This window comes from Eucyclogobius newberryi, unplaced genomic scaffold (genome assembly GCF_026437365.1).
Source record: "Eucyclogobius newberryi isolate DKJ021-1_F unplaced genomic scaffold, fEucNew1.0.hap1 SCAF_11, whole genome shotgun sequence".
In the NCBI taxonomy this organism is placed as follows: domain Eukaryota; kingdom Metazoa; phylum Chordata; class Actinopteri; order Gobiiformes; family Gobiidae; genus Eucyclogobius; species Eucyclogobius newberryi.
In genome coordinates this window covers 15,896,628-15,914,622 of record NW_027315735.1, presented here as the reverse complement: position 1 = coordinate 15,914,622, position 17,995 = coordinate 15,896,628, and the positions used below count along the sequence as shown (strand labels likewise).

The 17,995-nt window shown below is 40.6% G+C and overlaps 1 protein-coding gene and 1 long non-coding RNA gene across 3 annotated transcripts in view; one reads left to right on the top strand and one right to left on the bottom strand.

Annotated features, from left to right (window-relative positions):
* LOC140350002 (uncharacterized) overlaps window positions 1–17,995 on the top strand; it is a 301,602-nt gene that overhangs the window by 59,815 nt on the left and 223,792 nt on the right. The window lies entirely within an intron of this gene.
* Window positions 2,817–17,995, bottom strand: part of LOC140349950 (ecto-NOX disulfide-thiol exchanger 2-like) — a 60,188-nt gene continuing 45,009 nt past the window's right edge. For both annotated transcript variants that reach the window (XM_072436073.1, XM_072436072.1), the window contains 7 exons: window positions 17,600–17,714; window positions 16,407–16,591; window positions 14,863–15,012; window positions 14,213–14,269; window positions 12,816–12,945; window positions 11,051–11,136; window positions 2,817–3,720 (listed from right to left, as the gene is read on the bottom strand). In XM_072436073.1, the coding sequence (XP_072292174.1) occupies window positions 3,589–3,720; window positions 11,051–11,136; window positions 12,816–12,945; window positions 14,213–14,269; window positions 14,863–15,012; window positions 16,407–16,591; window positions 17,600–17,714 (855 nt within the window). In that variant the 3' untranslated portion in view covers window positions 2,817–3,588. The remainder of the gene's footprint in view (window positions 3,721–11,050; window positions 11,137–12,815; window positions 12,946–14,212; window positions 14,270–14,862; window positions 15,013–16,406; window positions 16,592–17,599; window positions 17,715–17,995) is intronic.

Sequence of the window (17,995 nt, the reverse complement as noted above, 5' to 3'; positions counted from 1 at the left end):
CCATTTTAGTACTCAGCACTGTTTCCTGTAATTTTATAGTTTTGTTTTTCAAAATTTGTTCACAAACTTACAACTTCACATATGTAAAACTATGATAAATATTTACCGCAGGTGCTATCCTACCAAACTAATTAAAACAAACACGAGAACCTGTCATATAGACTTTAAGTGCAAAAAAATTGCTACTCCTGATACAGTTGCAGTAAGTTTAAATGTCATGTGACAAACCACTTTTCTTTTATGTACAGAGACATGATTAAGAGGGAGGAGCAGTCGACCTTTACTTTTGTTGAAATGAAAGGCCTTACATCTATGTGACATATTACTTACATTCATAGGGTACGAGCACTCAGAGCTTTAGTACATCCTCCTGCAGGGCTGAAGAAAAGTCCATCACATTTGAATTCTACTATATATCTTATTTGATTTTACTTCATTCACTTTTTGTTGTCATTTTAGTCATATTTTTTATATCTGTCAAGGTTAGATTAGGTTAGATTAGGTTAGATCAGGTTAGATTAGGTGTCTTTTTTCATATCCTTGGGTAAATTGGTTTGCAATGATTATGAGACATCAAACATACGTGCACAAAGTATAAAAAAACACACAGACATAATGGATTAATACAATTTTAAAATGTTAAAATTTCGCAGCTGCTGGGATGAAACTGTTTCTATATCTGTATATATCTATATATTTTGGTCTTGCGTTTTGGCACGACTAGTCTTTGCCCCGATAGCAGGGACTGAAACAGAGCATTCAAGGGGCTCCGGTCTGGCAAAGGAACTATACCTATGAAAATAAGCCTAATTAGCAAACTTGAGCATGTTTCTATTGTTTGATCTTTATTAAAGGACACATATTATGCTATAACGTTTGAATTTTTTGTTCTAAAACACGAGATGCCAAAGAAAAGGTCCTAAAGAGCATGTTTAAATAATTCAAATAATGCATACTATTTGACCTTTTTCCAAAACGAATAAATAAAATGAATAAAAATTGACAATTAAATGTGAAAACTGTGGAGTATAAACACAAGACCAGAGACCTCAGATGACACCAAAGCTAGAAGTGTACTTTTTTACCCATCTCTATTGAATTTGTGTTTAAATGGGGTCACGGGGTCCTGTTCTGTCAATGGAACCCTGATTAAAGTAGAGCTCTCGTTTGAATCATTTGTTTGAACAGGAAATGGAGGTCAACTTTATGCAATTATTCCAAATCTTGACAGTATTTGGTACTTCTCCCCTTTTCAAACTTTAAACTGCCCCTGGTCACGCTTGTAAACGAGATCTCGATCTCAATGGTGTTCTTACCTGGGTAAAATAAAGGTTAATAACAACATAATAATACAATCCTAAATGTCATGTTAATTATGTTGAATACATTTTGGGGCTGATTTTATACATGATGCAGTGTTTGATTGTAAAGGTCCCAATGCAAATGTTGTACTGCTGATTCTATTTTGTTATCAGCAGTCAGATCCGTGGAGAGAGCAAAGAAGCCTGCAATCACACCAACACTGTATAATGTGACTTATCTGCATAAAGCGGGCAAACATCAAACAGCTCTTTGTTTAGGCTGCATACATTTGAATATGAATGTATGAAATGACATTCAAGCTGCTTTAATTGCGCTTTTTGTCAACGCTGTAAAAGCAAACACCCTGTGCCATCACTTCTCTTACCATTGTCCACGTTCTATGCGATTTCTTTTCGAGTTGTATTTGTTTGTATATTTTAGCGTGCTCAAAGTTGTGACATTAACTCAAATATGAACATGGTCTGGACATCTCAGCCAATTCAGGTCGCCACAAACATGGAAAAAAGTGCTTATATCATCATGACTGAAAGGATTTTTCTTTGCACTCTTCTCTGTTATGACTTAAATTGTTTTTAATTAGTTGATTTTAATGTATTTCTGTTTCTGTAATTTCTTTGTGATTTGAATGCATTTTTCCTGCTGTGTGAAGCACTTTGAATTGCCTTGTGTATGAAATGTGCTCTACAAATAAACTTACCTTGCCTTGCCTTACAATGTAAAGGACTAAATGTAATTATGTCAAAATAAAAAACAGCTTAAAACAATGTAAAATGAGCTTAGGTAAAGTACAGATACCTTTGAATATTCAAATAAAAGTAGTATTTTTACTTTTGTACGTCATTACTTTCCACCACTGGATATAGGTCAGATCTGTGGACAAGGTAAGAATGCATAATTTGTCCATGTATATATTTTTTGCAATATAAACACCTCTAATTGAATAAAATAAATACCAGATACAAAAGTTTATTGCAATATTGTGGAACAAAAGCAACAAAAAAAGCGCCTTTAAAAGAAGCCCTTCCTCCAAGCTCTTTTCCATCTTCCCTGTAATGCCGACTATGTGCTCTTTCACACTAATCCTGCAACTGTTGAGTCCCTATCATATCTTTCATCACAATCGACAAAACAAATAACAAATGCAGCTTGAGACCTTTTCAAGACAAAAGATACAGTCTTGAACTTCTTGAAGACGTGTGTTTCTTTCCTGGAAAAAAAGCCATATCGGATCAGAAACATGTGAAGGGTCATTGTACTTCCGAACATGAGACCGTGTTTTCCCTTTGCATCATTATACTGATGCTAAAAAGATTAAGCAGTAACTGATCCTCAGAAACGTACTGTGTATTTGATAAAGTAAAGTTCAACAAAGTTTATACCTAGTCCATCTGTGAATCATATTTATACATTTATTCAAACTTATGGGGATGCAGCTGTTTATGATGGAACTTTATTAACATCACACTATTGAATCAAAAGAGCAGGAAAACATGTAGTGAAAAAATATGTTTATTAAAAAAATCACATATTCTACACAAAAACCATAATACCAATACAATATAATACACATTGAGCTTGATGATGACCTCCCAAAGAATGCACTTTCTTAACTATTTAAATCCCTCCAATTAATTCTTGCATTCTTCTTTGGACCGCTGGAGCTAAGTGCACCAGCTGGTAATGAGCTAATTCCCTCTAATAGATTGATAACACAACTCCACTGGGTAATTTTCTGTCAAACTAAAGAACATATGATGTTTCCAGACAACAAATAGGATTTAGAATTGCATGTTTTCTGAGGGACGCTCAATATACAAAGAGGCACAGCTATGATTGGTCTTGATTTGATTTGTTGCACTCGATAGTTACTAACTCCAGTCACTAAGTAAGGGTTAAGACCATTCAATCTTAAGATCAGCTGATGCATTCGGGCTCCAAGTGGCCAATTAATTGTGGAGCTGATCAGACATGCACAAATCCAATTCACAAGTGGGCAAGAGACTGAGATGCATAAAGGACTGGGTTACATTACAGAGGATACATAACTTTCATCAACCTAAAGTCATATTTGGTGGAGACTATAGAAAAATAACTGTGATGGTGTGTTTCACTAAAGCTGTCAACAATAATTCAATTCATTTATTTAGTTGTACAAATTACATAAACATTTAAACAACATTTGAAAAAGGATGATGCCCACTATCATTGGTCAGTCTTTGATACCAGAATAATGTGCCCTTGTCTCCGTGTGTGGAAGTATGCAAACTATAAACTGTTGATACCCTGAAATCCACAAAAGTTCCAGCGTTTCTCTAAACTGGCTCCGACTCCGGTCACCTCCTGTCGGAAAGTACAGGGCAGTCGGGAGAGGAGCACCTGCACTTCACTGGTGGTTATCTGTCAACACACAAATGCAAATCATGTCTTGATTTGATAATGTGTCACTCATTAGATTATACAAGGCCACGGCTTTGTTGATGTTAGAATTCTATTATGGAGAGACGACGATGGCATAATCAGTTTTAATGTTAATTATAAATGCATGTCACAATAGGTAGGGACTGAAAAAGAGAAGTGCAGTCGGATGATGACAAAGAGAGGTCAGGTAGTCCACATAGAGGGGGTCTCAATCCCAGAAGAAACAACAGCAGACATTGAGGAGGGTTACAAGTACCTTGGAATACCACAGGGAAATGGCAATCCCGAAGAGGTAACAAGGAAAGCGGCAATGGCCAAATAGCTAAAACAATAAACAGTTATGCCCTGCCAGTGATCCGATACCCTGCAGGAATGATAAGGTGGCCAAAGGAGATACAGACCACAGACGTCCCATCCCAAATCCAGCATTCTGAGACTGTACACCACAAGGCCCCAACAGATGGTGCTGGAAAGTTTTATAGCCATTGTCAACAAAATTCGCAAGGACCTTGCTGGGGCAGTAAGGTGCAACATAAAACATTGAAGAAGAAGAAGAAAACATGTCAAATGTATAGACTATGCTAAAATTATACTTTTATATGGCCAAAGGAAGAGATACAGACCACTATCCAGGATGAAACATCCAAGATCCATTACATCAAGAACAAGGCCCCAACAGGCCCCTCAGTGAATGTCTCAGGCAAAGGGGAACAGAGGACGAGGTGCTAGAGGAGGGACCATCATGGGAGGACACGCCCCTACATGGGATGTACCACCGGAACATAACTGAAGTGGCTGATATCACGAAATCCTACCAATGGCTAGAAAGAGCCGGTCTGAAGGACAGAGGCCCTGACCATGGCAGCACAGGAGCAGGCCCTGAACACCAGATCAATAGAGGCCCAGATCTACCACACCAGACAAGACCCAAGGTGTAGGCTGCAAAGGGGTCCCTGAGACAATCCCACACATAACTGCAGGGTGCAAGATGCTGGCAGGGACAGCTTACATGGAGCGTCATAACCAGGTGGCTGCATAGTGTACAGAAACATCTGTGCGGAGTACGGGCTGGAGACCTCAAGGACAAAGTGGGAAACACCTCCAAAGGTGGTAGAAAATAACCGAACCAAGATCTTATGGGACGAGACCACCTGCGGAGGCTGAGAAGATAATTCATACATAATTATTTACATAATTATTTAATATGACATATTTTCTGGGATGAGCCCCGGGCGCAGAGCAGCAGTTTAAGACGCTCCTCTGTCGCTGAACTCTCGCCCGTTCTGTCACATGTGAAGTGTTCAGATTCAAGACAGATAGAGACTGTGTGTGTCCCTCGTGTCCCTCGTGTCCCTCGTGTCCCTCGTACAAATAATGCCAAAAAGTCACATCTCAGAAAAAAATATTTCAGGCGTCAGACCAAATAACTTAAGGAAAATAACAATCACAAATGACACAAATACACAAATGAATAAACACGTAAAATGTGGACTGCTAAAAACATTAGAGCAATTTCCTCCAAATCGCTCTTAGTTAATGAATTAATTAGTGACTATAACATAGATCTTCTAGCTCTAACTGAAACGTGGCTTCAACAAGACGACTATGTCAAACTAAATGAGTCCACCCCACCCACCCATGTAAACTTTCAGACTGCCAGGAGCACAGGCCGAGGTGGTGGTGTGGCAGTGATCTCACACTCAAATCTACTCATGAGCCCTAAAACTAACAATGCATTTCACTCATTTGAAAGCCTTATGCTGTCGATCACATGTCCAAATATGAAAAACCAAAAAGGAGTTTTGTTCATAGTTATCTACCGACCTCCTGGTCCCTATTCAGAGTTTTTAACAGAGTTTCCTGACTTTATATCAAACTTAGTGTTAGCCTGGGATAAAATAGTTATAGTTGGAGACTTTAATATCCACGTGAACATGAGTGATGACTCTCTCAGTAATGCCTTCAGCGCCTTGTTAGACAGCATTGGTTTCACTCAGAATGTAAATAAACCGACTCACACTCACAAGAACACTCTGGATCTTGTCCTAACGTATGGAACAGAGATTAGTGACCTCATTGTCCTCCCTCAAAACCCTATATTGTCAGATCATTTCCTAATTACCTTTCAGTTTATTCTTAAAGATCATCCAGTCCCACAAAATAAAGTTATAATGAAAAGGACAATATCTGAAAAATCTATCTCAAAATTCAAAGAAATAATAGAGCCAATATTCAGTGACATGTCATGTGATCCTGCTGAGAACAGCTTTAGTCCCAGTTTAAGTGATCAATGTGTCGACTTGACCATGAATTCTCTGAAGTCTGCTCTTGACGTTGTAGCGCCGTTAAAACAGAAGGTCATTAGGCCAAAGCGCGCCTCCCCATGGTACAACCAAGAACTGCGTTCACATAAACAAAGAGTTAGAAAGTTAGAGGGATTATTTCGTCGCTCTCACACAGAAGAATCCCTAAAAGCATGAAAAAGTTGCCTGCTGTCCTATAAGCAGGCTCTGCGTAAGGCCCAAACCAGATATTATTCAAATCTAATAGAAGTCAACAAAAGTAACACTAAATTCCTTTTCAGCCCTGTAGCTAGGCTAACAAACTGTCACAGCGCAGTAGAGCCCTCAATCCCAGCTACACTTAGCTCTGATGATTTCCTCCAATTTTTTAACAATAAAATAAAAAACAATCAGAGATAAATTAGATGAAATTACCCCCGCTATTAGCCCTGAACTAGCCCAAGCTGTAAATCTAACGTCCCATATAAATCCACCTGTAAACTTAGGTTCACAGCTGTTGATCAAGCAGAGATAACTTCAGCCATTATGTCCTCTAAAAGCTCAACTTGTGTCCTAGACCCCATTCCAAGCAGACTCCTCAAAGACATTCTCCCCCTAATTATAGACCCTATTCTTAATATAATAAATACTTCACTCGAAAGTGGCTATGTTCCACAGTCCTTCAAACATGCAGTCATTAAACCTCTTCTGAAAAAGCCTAATCTAGATCCCGACCTATTGGTAAACTACAGACCTATTTCAAATCTTCCCTTCGTCTCTAAAATCCTTGAAAAAGTTGTAGTAAAACAGCTTTGTCGCCACCTGCAGGACAATAACTTATTTGAAGTTTTCCAGTCAGGGTTCAGAGCCCACCACAGCACTGAAACTGCACTAGTTAAAGTCACAAATGATTTGTTATTAGCCGCTGACGATGGACTGGTCTCAATCCTGGTTCTGTTGGACCTCAGCGCAGCGTTTGACACCATCGACCACAACATTCTACTGCAGAGGTTAGAATGTGATGTAGGTGTTGGAGGAACAGCCCTCAGTTGCTTTAAATCCTATTTATCTGATAGGTACCAATTTGTTAATGTAAACAAGAGCTCCTCACCAAGCTCTAAAGTAATTTACGGTGTGCCACAGGGTTCGGTACTCGGTCCAATTCTGTTTACTCTTTATATGCTGCCATTAGGCAACATTATCAGAAAGCATGGCATTAACTTCCACTGCTATGCAGATGACACTCAGCTGTATTTATCAATGAAACCTGATCAGAGCGATCAAGGAGACAGACTTAGTACTTGTGTGAAGGAGATAAAAACCTGGATGACACTAAACTACCTGCTTCTTAACCCTGAAAAAACCGAGGTCATTGTGCTTGGCCCTAAGCATCTACGAGACTCTCTATCTGAGCAGATAGCCACACTGGACAATGTCAGTGTAGCCTCCAGTTCTACTGTAAGAAACCTTGGAGTCTTGTTTGACCAGGAGCTCTCATTTAAAGCTCATATAAATCAAGCTTGTAAAATAGCCTATTTCCATTTGCGCAACATAGCCAAAATCAGAAGAATCCTGCCTAAAAGTGATGCCGAAAAACTTATCCATGCATTTGTAACGACTAGATTAGACTACTGTAACTCCCTGCTTGCAGCGTGTCCTAAAAGCTCCATAAAAAGCTTTCAACTGGTTCAAAATGCAGCAGCAAGATTACTAACAGGAACAAAAAGAAGAGAGCACATTACGCCAGTGCTGAAGTCTCTTCACTGGCTCCCCGTCGAGTTTAGAATCAAATTTAAAATTCTACTCTTGACCTACAAAGCCATAAATGACATGGCCCCATCCTACCTCAAAGATGCTATAGAACCATATCATCCAAACAGAGCTCTTCGCTCTCAGAATGCTGGCCTTCTGGTGGTCCCAAGAGTCTCTAAAAGTACTGTAGGAGGTAGAGCGTTTAGCTACCAAGCCCCTGTGTTATGGAATCAGCTCCCGACCCATGTTAAATATGCTGACACAGTCTCTTCATTTAAGTCCAGGCTTAAAACGTTCCTCTTCGAAATTGCTTATGGTCAGAGTAGTTAGGAACAGAAACATAAACCCACAGCTTTAGCTACACTGCCCTAGGAGTAACTATGCTGGGGGAAGTATGACAGCTTGAGCACTATCCTCTTCTTCTGACTACTTATGCTATCAAACAATATTTATTTTTTAATTCCACTTGCAAACTGTTCACCGCCTTCTTTTTCTTTCTCTCACTCCTGAGGACCTATGGACTCAGATGCCCCTCTCCTGGTGAAGTGGTCCCTGCCCTGTGTGGACGGTCCCTCATCTGCCTGAAGAGTGGGTCCAGCTTGCCTCCGACGGTCCCTCATCTGCCTGAGGATTGGGTCCAGCTCGCCTCCGACGGTCCCTCATCTGCCTGAGGAGTGGGTCCAGCTCGCCTCAGACGGTCCCTCTTCTGCCTGAAGAGTGGGTCCAGCTCGCCTCCGACGGTCCCTCATCTGCCTGAGGAGTGGGTCCAGCTCGCCTCAGACGGTCCCTCATCTGCCTGAGGAGTGGGTCCAGCTCGCCTCAGACGGTCCCTCATCTGCCTGAAGAGTGGGTCCAGCTCGACTCAGACGGTCCCTCATCTGCCTGAAGAGTGGGTCCAGCTCGACTCAGACGGTCCCTCATCTGCCTGAAGAGTGGGTCCAGCTCGACTCAGACGGTCCCTCATCTGCCTGAAGAGTGGGTCCAGTTCGACTCAGACGGTCCCTCATCTGCCTGAAGAGTGGGTCCAGCTCGACTCAGACGGTCCCTCATCTGCCTGAAGAGTGGGTCCAGTTCGACTCAGACGGTCCCTCATCTGCCTGAAGAGTGGGTCCAGTTCGACTCAGACGGTCCCTCATCTGCCTGAAGAGTGGGTCCAGCTCGACTCAGACGGTCCCTCTTCTGCCTGAAGAGTGGGTCCAGCTCGACTCAGACGGTCCCTCATCTGCCTGAGGAGTGGGTCCAGCTCGACTCAGTCGGTCCCTCATCTGCCTGAAAAGTGGGTCCAGCTCCAGTCTCCCTCGTGTCCGTCTGTCCGTCTGTGAGAGTGGGATCTCTCTTTCACTGGAACTCCTCCAGGTTTCTACGCTTTTTTCCCAAAGAGGTTTTTTTTTGTAGTTTTTCCTGGCCGAGAAGGAGAGTCTAAGGACAGAGGACCCTGGGACATCGTCCCTCGCCACCACAGACATTGTCTGACTTCATCGCCACCACAGACATTGTTGATTCATTTCTCCCTATGGCCCTCAGAAGCAACTGTTGTTGTGATTTTGGGCCTTACAAAAATAAATTGATTTGATTTGATTTCTTAAAATCCCGGTGGTTTCGTCAAGATTGGGTCCTCTACCAGAGGCCTGGGAGCTTGAGGGTTTTGCGCAGTGTCTTTGCTGTTCCTTGCACTACACTTTTCTGGACTGAGATGTCTGATGTTTTTCCTGGGATTTGCTCAAGCCATTCCTCCAGTTTGGGGGTCCTGATGTTGCCACTTGGTATTGCCACATCAACCACAAAGTCTTTCCTCTACTGTTCCTCCTCCACCACCACCACCACAATGTCCGGTTGGTTTGCCATTATTATTCTGTCTGTATGTGGAAGTCCCAGAGGACCTTGGCTCGGTCATTCTCAACCACCTTTGGAGGTGTTTCCCTCTTTGCCCTTTTTTTCAGAGAGCTTGAATTAATTAATTTGAGATCACGTTTTTTTTTTTTTTTTCAATTAATCATAACAATGTGAATTGTTATGATTAATTTCATCCTTTCATCCTTAACCTGTTATGGTTATTGTAAAACATACTGTATATTATAAAGAGCATAGGGTAAAATATTATATTACTATTTTTCTTTACTGTGACTTTTAAAATGCCATATCATGACACCTGCCTGTTTTTTCCTCTAAAGGTATGTCTATAAAGGGAAGTTGAAATGGCCATTACTGTCAGAGTTTCCATTTTGAGGTGACTTTGAGGTTTGGCACTTTTGAAAGCTTCCTGAGTGTGGCACGAATAGCCATAATGTCTCTGCAGAAATATGTGGATAAATGGCTGTGCTCAGAGAGACAAGGTGGAAACGAAAAGATGTCAGAGGATTCAAGGAGTTGACCAGGTTCAAGAGTCAGGACCATCTATCTACGATGTTAAAGGTGCACTATGCAAGTATTCTGGCTTGTCTCCATGGGGATGTCATTACTTTGCCAGGAAAGTTCTGCAGAATGGCATCCAAAGCCCCAACATGTAATGTCAGCCAAATATTTAATACTTAAATAAAAACAATGAATTCCTTAGAGGTATTTTTATAGTACTAAAACTAAAACATGCATCAGCCACCTACGTGTCTTAATGTACATTTTATTACTTTGCCTCAAACATCCCACAGAAATAAATGAGAATAAATGAGACATAAATGAGTAGACACAGCGTTCGATACTCCTGCTATCGATCACGTAGTAACTCGGCAAGTCCTGTGTGTTTTTTCATATAGCCGTAAGATTTGGCCAGCAAAAAAACACAATTTATAAATAATCAAACAGGTTTGGGCTGGTACCAACCTATTTAGGACAAAGCCTTGTTAAAAGTCATTATTGATGTGAATGAATGAATGATTGATGTCGCTCTGGTTAGCATCGACCAAGTGATTTCTTACGCAATGGGCAGAGATAGAACATGTTGCATTTATGAATGTCTATGGATCTAGCTCCATGGAGAGTTCCAGTGTTTGGTTTTGACTTTCCATCTCCATTGAGTAACACGTATGCGGGCTTGCTACCAGGAATCTAACATGGAGCTGCTTTAAGTGATCTATTTTACTGTAAGAATGCATGTGTATAAAGTATTCTCTTAACAATAAAAACCTATAATAGAATAAATGTCAGATATATTTGTTTATTGTTATACTGTGAAAAGCTCAAGGCAATGCAATAACATCTCCATGGAAACAGATCACTAGAAAGAAGTACAAGATGCTTTATACTATAACTCAATGTCAAATAATCTATCAACCTGTTACCTTGGAGTCCAAACGCTGCAGGTATGAGCAGATGTACTCGAGGCTGGCTCCGAACGGGTGAACGTGCAGAAACGTGCAGATGATTCCTGTGTGTCACCAAACAAAGCACATTGGAGAGAAATTGTGTTAAAGTTTATAGTAGCTGCCACCAACAGCAAAGCACAATGAGCAAGGTTCTCGCCTCAGCCTCAGAGCTGATAAAGACTCTTGTATTTGTGCACTTGAGACTTGATAGAGGGTTTGATGATCCCTTTGATTCTCTTTTCGCTCATCAAAGCTGTGATCCCGCTGCTCAAAACATCTGTGTCAGCTCAGAGAGAGTGTCAGGAGAGCTTCGTTCAAACTCAACCTGTGCTTATGAATCAATATTATTAGGGAACACAATAATGAAAGAAAATTGACTTTGAACAACCCAATTTCACACAATAAAAAATACATGAATATATATCTATATTAAGGCTACAACTGAATATTTTTCTACAATATCTATATTAAGATCATACAGTGCACAAGCCATCGAGTACTGCACACTGTACTATTTTATTTTATCTTTATTTATTAAGAAATGAGAGGTTTTGTCTATAGGAGTTTTTGTTTATAAGAGTTCTTCTATTAAGAGTGTTTTTTAAACTTCCTATGTTATCTGTCCTTTTCCTCTGTATCTACCTGCGTTGCAACAATGAAATTTCCCCATGTGTGGACAATAAAGGAATATCTTATCTTATCTTAATATCTCTCTTAACCTTAAATGGCCCGCGACAGTAGAAAATGATGGTGCTTTATTTGATCAAATAGTCCCACTAGAGCGTTTTTTTGTCTGTGTTTATTTGTGATGAAGCTAATAGATCTTTTCAGAGGCTGACGGCACATATGCTCTAATGCCAACTTGACTCAGAATAAAGACAGATTCATATTGACTGTATAAAAGCAGTTTTTAAAGGAGGGTTATGTAGGGGCAGTTATCTTCGGGTTGTTTCCAATGTCCATCGTTGCCCCTTGCTGTCTCTGGGCGGAAAACCAGCCTTGCAACAGTTGCCGACATAGACCCTCAGACAACTCTTTCTCAATGTTTCTGTATGTGATTCTGCTAAAGAAAGACAAGAAAAGGCTTTTGCGTTTCTTTTTCTGACATTTTTACAAGCAAGCTGCAGGGGAAGCTCTCTCGCCAAAGTGACTTAGTTCTGCTTTAATGTAATATGAAAGCTTAATTCTTCATCTATTCTATAATAAAATAAACATGACTCAATCCACATATTGCTCATATTCAAATACAACTAGAGCTGTTCAAAATTTAAATGTAAATGCCAAATGTACCCAACCGAACTTCATGCACACGCGCACATAATTTAATAATAATCTTATATATCATTATTCAGAACTAGGTTTGAATAGATTTTTGAATAGAGACAGGGGTCTCCAAACTTTTTTTCACTGAGGGCCGCATTTTGAAACTTATATGGAGCAAAGGGCCACAAACAACCTGACAATGTCAAATTTGAAAAGTGATTCATTTGAAGTTTTGCATTTGACATAGTTTTTATGAGCCTCCACACCTTTCGTAAGACTTGGAACATTATTATTAGGTTGGTATAACATCAAAATACTTGAATTTTTCCAATTTTACAGTAAAAGTACTTCTATTTGTTGTTTGGGCCAACTTAGCAGGAAGTTGGAGGGCCAATAAAATTGGTCTAAGGGCCGCATTTGGCCCACGGGCCGTAGTTTGGATATGCCTTTCTTTTGAGGTCATGTGTTGTGATCTCACCGACTAGCAGGGCCTGTCTCTCGGACTGGACAGGGCTCTGCAGACTTCTCTCTGTTGGAGCTTCTTTCTCCTGACTGCAGGACACAACTGTGGACGCGACAGACACAACTGTGGACGCGACAGACACTTCCTGTAACACACAGACACATCACTTTAAATGCATCTGTTAGCAGCCATAGGCCTGTTTTTTTTCTTAACCCTTGTATGGTGTTCGGGTCTGTGGGACCCATTTTCATCAAAAGAAAAATAATACAATGCAATATTTTTTCAAACTCAGACTCATTGGCCTCGGCTCATTTTCTGCGTGTGTGTTTGTGCGCTGTAAGAGGGAGAGAGAGAGATTTGTTTCTAACCCTGCAGCAAGGGCCCAAGATGGACCGGAAGACCCAAGTCTATCGTGTTCTGCGCACGCTGTAGAATTAACATGAGTTTTATTTAGGCGTAGACCCTTTGTTCAAAATTGGGACTTGTGAACCATCGGACCAGTGGGCTTGGATAATGTCCGGGGTACGAGATATCCGAAAGACTCGGTGATTTAGGCATCAAATATGGATCTGAGTTGATTGATCGCAGCTTTTGTAAAAATAGACCTCTGTGTAGCTCATCCAAGGAGGATGGTGGAATCTGAAAGCACTGGGGCTTCCATAATTTACGTTTGAGATCACTTTCCACACTCATCATACCACACACATCAGTGCATAGGAACGCAACACGCGACGGACAAGGGGGCGGCAACGTTTGCGATCACATGGTTTTGTGACGTCGGTGAATGAGCTCTATACGTGCATCAAGTGCAACAAATACATTTGCAACAGACACACAACCAAACTCTGTCACTCATGTGTTGTATAGGCAATGTGTTCAATGGGGCTCTTGGTCACGGCATGTGTTCAGCTTGCGTTCGTGTTCATTGAAATTCAAATAAATAAAGTTTATCGTCATGAAAAACATCGCTTCATTTGTAAATTTGTTTGATTTTTTCCACTCTTATCTTTGGTATAATTGATTTCCTTGATTTTACAAAAAAAAAGTTAGAGGGCTAACATTAAACATATTTGTTTTTATTGCTTCTAATTGGGACAAAGTAAACATCTGTGGAGTATTTTACCATAAAATTGTTTTATTGGGTTTAATTAAAACCCCCAAAATACAGCTGAGTAACAAAACAATGAACACCATACAAGGGTTGAAAAAATAAATATATATACATTTAACTTTTGGTTTAGTCTTGATTTTGGAGCCGCGGAACCAGCATGATGTTTTCTCTGACTTTGTCATACATTACACAATTGCAAGCTATTACAGTACAGTATTTTCTGTCTAATTCAAACCACATGATGTGTGTGAATGTGCATGATGAAGTCCAAACTAGATAGCCCTGTGAGGGCAGAACTTACACTGGTTTGATCAGCACTCTCCTCTGAGTCTCCGTCGTCTTTCTGTGACGTCTTCAGCTGTAACACATTAGAAACACATGATGGAAAGACACTGTGAAACCATCAAAGTGCTCATTTAGTCAGACCTGAGGCAATGCAACATGCAAAGAAAGATTGTTGTTTTTCTTCTGTTTTTAGTCTTTTCCAGACACTTAATGCCTAAGAGAGAGAACACATTTGGTTTCCTGAGCCGAGTCACAGGGTCAGCAGTCTGAGTAAGGACCACAGACTTCCCTCACCACAGACACTTCCACCAGCTCCCGTGGGGGGATAAGACCACCAAGCAAGTGAGTCTAGCATGTACAAAGTCTCCCCCCAGTTTCTTAGTGGAACATCTCTGAAACACCTCCCCTGGGAGACTTTCAGGGGGCATTGTAATTCATTGTTAATACAACAGCAACAGGTCTATTGATTTCCTGTTAAAAAAACGGCAGGATTTATAAGGCCCGCCTCTTCGGAGTGGTATTTGATTGTAATATGTAAGTAGGTGAAAACAAACACTTTCTGAGCACTCAGTCTCAACAATACAGGATTACTAGAACTCAAACATACAGGGATCCATTGAAATACAATTTAAAGTAAAGAAATAATATTTTTGATCCGGCTCCCACCTGCATTCCATCTGTGTTTTTCATACTTTGGAAATTTTGAAGACCTTCCTTCAGAGTCTGGACTTCATTCTTCAGCTGCTGTTTGTCGTCCAAACTTTTCTCCAGGTCTGACTCCCGCTGTTTCAATTCTCCACGCATTTTCAAGAGTTGCTGAAATAATAAAAGATAATGATGGGTAAATTCAGTGTTCATTCATTTATTTTCAAATTACATTTAATTTAGAATTTGCGGTAAAGTCTGCGCTTTGTTAAAGTGATAGTTGCAGGACATGTGCAGCCTCCGCCATGACAGGAAGTATCCTTGTATTAAAGGATATCGACAATAAATATTTCAGAGACACTCACATTATTTTAAATTTTTGTCAATTAAGTGGTGAAAAAAAAAAAAAAAGTGTCCTGAAATGATCATGTCTCAATGTTTTCTTTGAGTCTAAATTGCCTTTTAGAAATGTTGCAATAGGTTTGAGTTTACTGTGTTTGATCAGTGTGAATCAAATCAAATAACAATCCCAACAATTAAGGCTATGCTAAAAAGAATAAACATTTCTTGGCTTCTGCTCAAAGCAAGGCATGTACAACTTTGAGCGTCAAGTTTGTCAGTCTATACCCCAAAGTAGCTTTGTCTACACTAGCAGCTTCCCACCACCAAGTGTGGAGTGAATGAATGATGCAATGTAAAAAATCTGTTTTTATTACCTGACCAGCCAGTCCTTCTCACATTATGTTCAAATGTGGAAGTAATCTGTCAAAGCACTAGATAATTGAATTGCATGATGTAGTCAATTTCTACATGCCCTGTAGAGCTTGTATCACATTATGTAGTAAAAGTACCGTCTGCATGCCCTGTAGAGCTTGTATCACATGTATATGTAGTAGATGTACCGTCTGCATGCCCTGTAGAGCTTGTATCATGTGTGTATGTAGTAGAAGTACCGTCTGCATGCCCTGTAGAGCTTGTATCACATGTATATGTAGTAGAAGTACCATCTGCATGCCCTGTAGAGCTTGTATCATGTGTATATGTAGTAGATGTACCGTCTGCATGCCCTGTAGAGCTTGTATCATGTGTGTATGTAGTAGAAGTACCGTCTGCATGCCCTGTAGAGCTTGTATCACATATATATGTAGTAAAAGTACCGTCTGCATGCCCTGTAGAGCTTGTATCATGTGTATATGTAGTAGATGTACCGTCTGCATGCCCTGTAGAGCTTGTATCATGTGTGTATGTAGTAGAAGTACCGTCTGCATGCCCTGTAGAGCTTGTATCATGTGTATATGTAGTAAAAGTACCGTCTGCATGCCCTGTAGAGCTTGTATCATGTGTATATGTAGTAGAAGTACCGTCTGCATGCCCTGTAGAGCTTGTATCACATGTATATGTAGTAGAAGTACCATCTGCATGCCCTGTAGAGCTTGTATCATGTGTATATGTAGTAGATGTACCGTCTGCATGCCCTGTAGAGCTTGTATCATGTGTGTATGTAGTAGAAGTACCGTCTGCATGCCCTGTAGAGCTTGTATCACATATATATGTAGTAAAAGTACCGTCTGCATGCCCTGTAGAGCTTGCTGGAGGAAGCTGAGTTGCTGTGAGTGCGTGTTCTCCTCTTCACTCCTCTGTGGCTGGTTGTTCTGTTCTTGTTTGAGGAGCTCCACCTCGTTCCTGTAGGCGTCCAGCTGACAGCGCAGAGAGTCATTCTCCTCCTTTAAGGCTTCTGCTTGGGATGCAGCTGGAAGGTACAAGCACAAAGATAAAAAATATGAAGCATATAACACAATAGCAGAAACGTAAATGTCTACAATAAAATGACCTACCACTTTAATAAAAAGTGGACCCTAGCCGAGGAAGGTTAAGATGGAATGAAAATGGCTGTATTAGTTTCATAACGGAACATGACTATTATTTCACTATCAATAAAGTGTATTAACAATAGCTGCTGATAATCCCACAGTACACCCTCCTCTGAACATGACCTGACCTACTGGGCTCAGTGAGGAGTAAGGGAGGATTTATGTCTTTTATCTGCTCTGCTCCCTCCTGTGGGCTGTAAGGGGAACTCTCTGGGAAAGTACGGACTGGACAGAGGAGATAAGCCTTGTCCTGTACTGTAATATGCGCATGCTTTCAGTTCAGGGTTAGCTCAGATTAACTGAGTTTTGTCCTTATTGTGTAATATATTGATTAAAGGCAACAACTGTAACTTGTTACTTCGTAGTTGTGTGAAGATAAGCTTAAATATACTGTACATTAAGTGCAAATCATTGAAACTTTAACAGTGGAAGTTTGCACCAGCGTATAGGCTGAGAAGACAAATTTATATATTGATAAAACTGTACAAATTTACTAATGAAAGAGATCAGAAAGATTTAAAGCTTTGAAGAAAAATACCATGGAAATTGAGCAGAACAACAAGACGGACCCTGAAGACAACTGCACCTTATTCATAGAATTGGGGTCAAGGGGCAGACAACCATGACCTGCAGTGGTGTGGTCAAAAAGATCAAAGAGTGTTTTTGAGGATGAGACATGTGGCTAGGATGTCTCTTCTTCATGAGAATGTGGCAGGTGGTTGTCAGATGCTAAGAGGTAGAATGTAGCAGCCTCCACAGCTTGTTGGCAGTTTGTTAACCCCCTGGAGATGGCGAGGAGTTTATGGGCTGTCATGTCAATAACAGTGCTGAGCTGTTAGGATATGTACTGTAAGTGCTGAATGTGCACAGAATTGCTCGAAGCAGACCTGAATCCTCTGAGAGTTTGTTGCTGGGGGGATCTTCCATGTCTTCGTCAGACATCTCCATCTCCTCTTCTCGTCTGATGCCCATCAGCAGCTCATTGTGCATGTTTCTGATCTCCTGAAAAGATAATCAACAGAAAAAAGCTAAATATAGCGTAAGCCAGAAGCTTCAACTGGAAATTATAGTCAGTAAAATCCTCCCATAAGCGTAAATACTATATATCTGTAAACTGACATTATCAAGCTGAGCCCCTGGCAGAGGTCAAATACACACAAGCGTCTGCTCCCTGTTGGGTGCTGTACCACACATAAACAAACACATACGACAATGATAGAAGGGGCGGTTGTTGAGAGATTGTGGCTCTGAGCTGCAGTCAGTCAACATGACAGAGTGCTCCT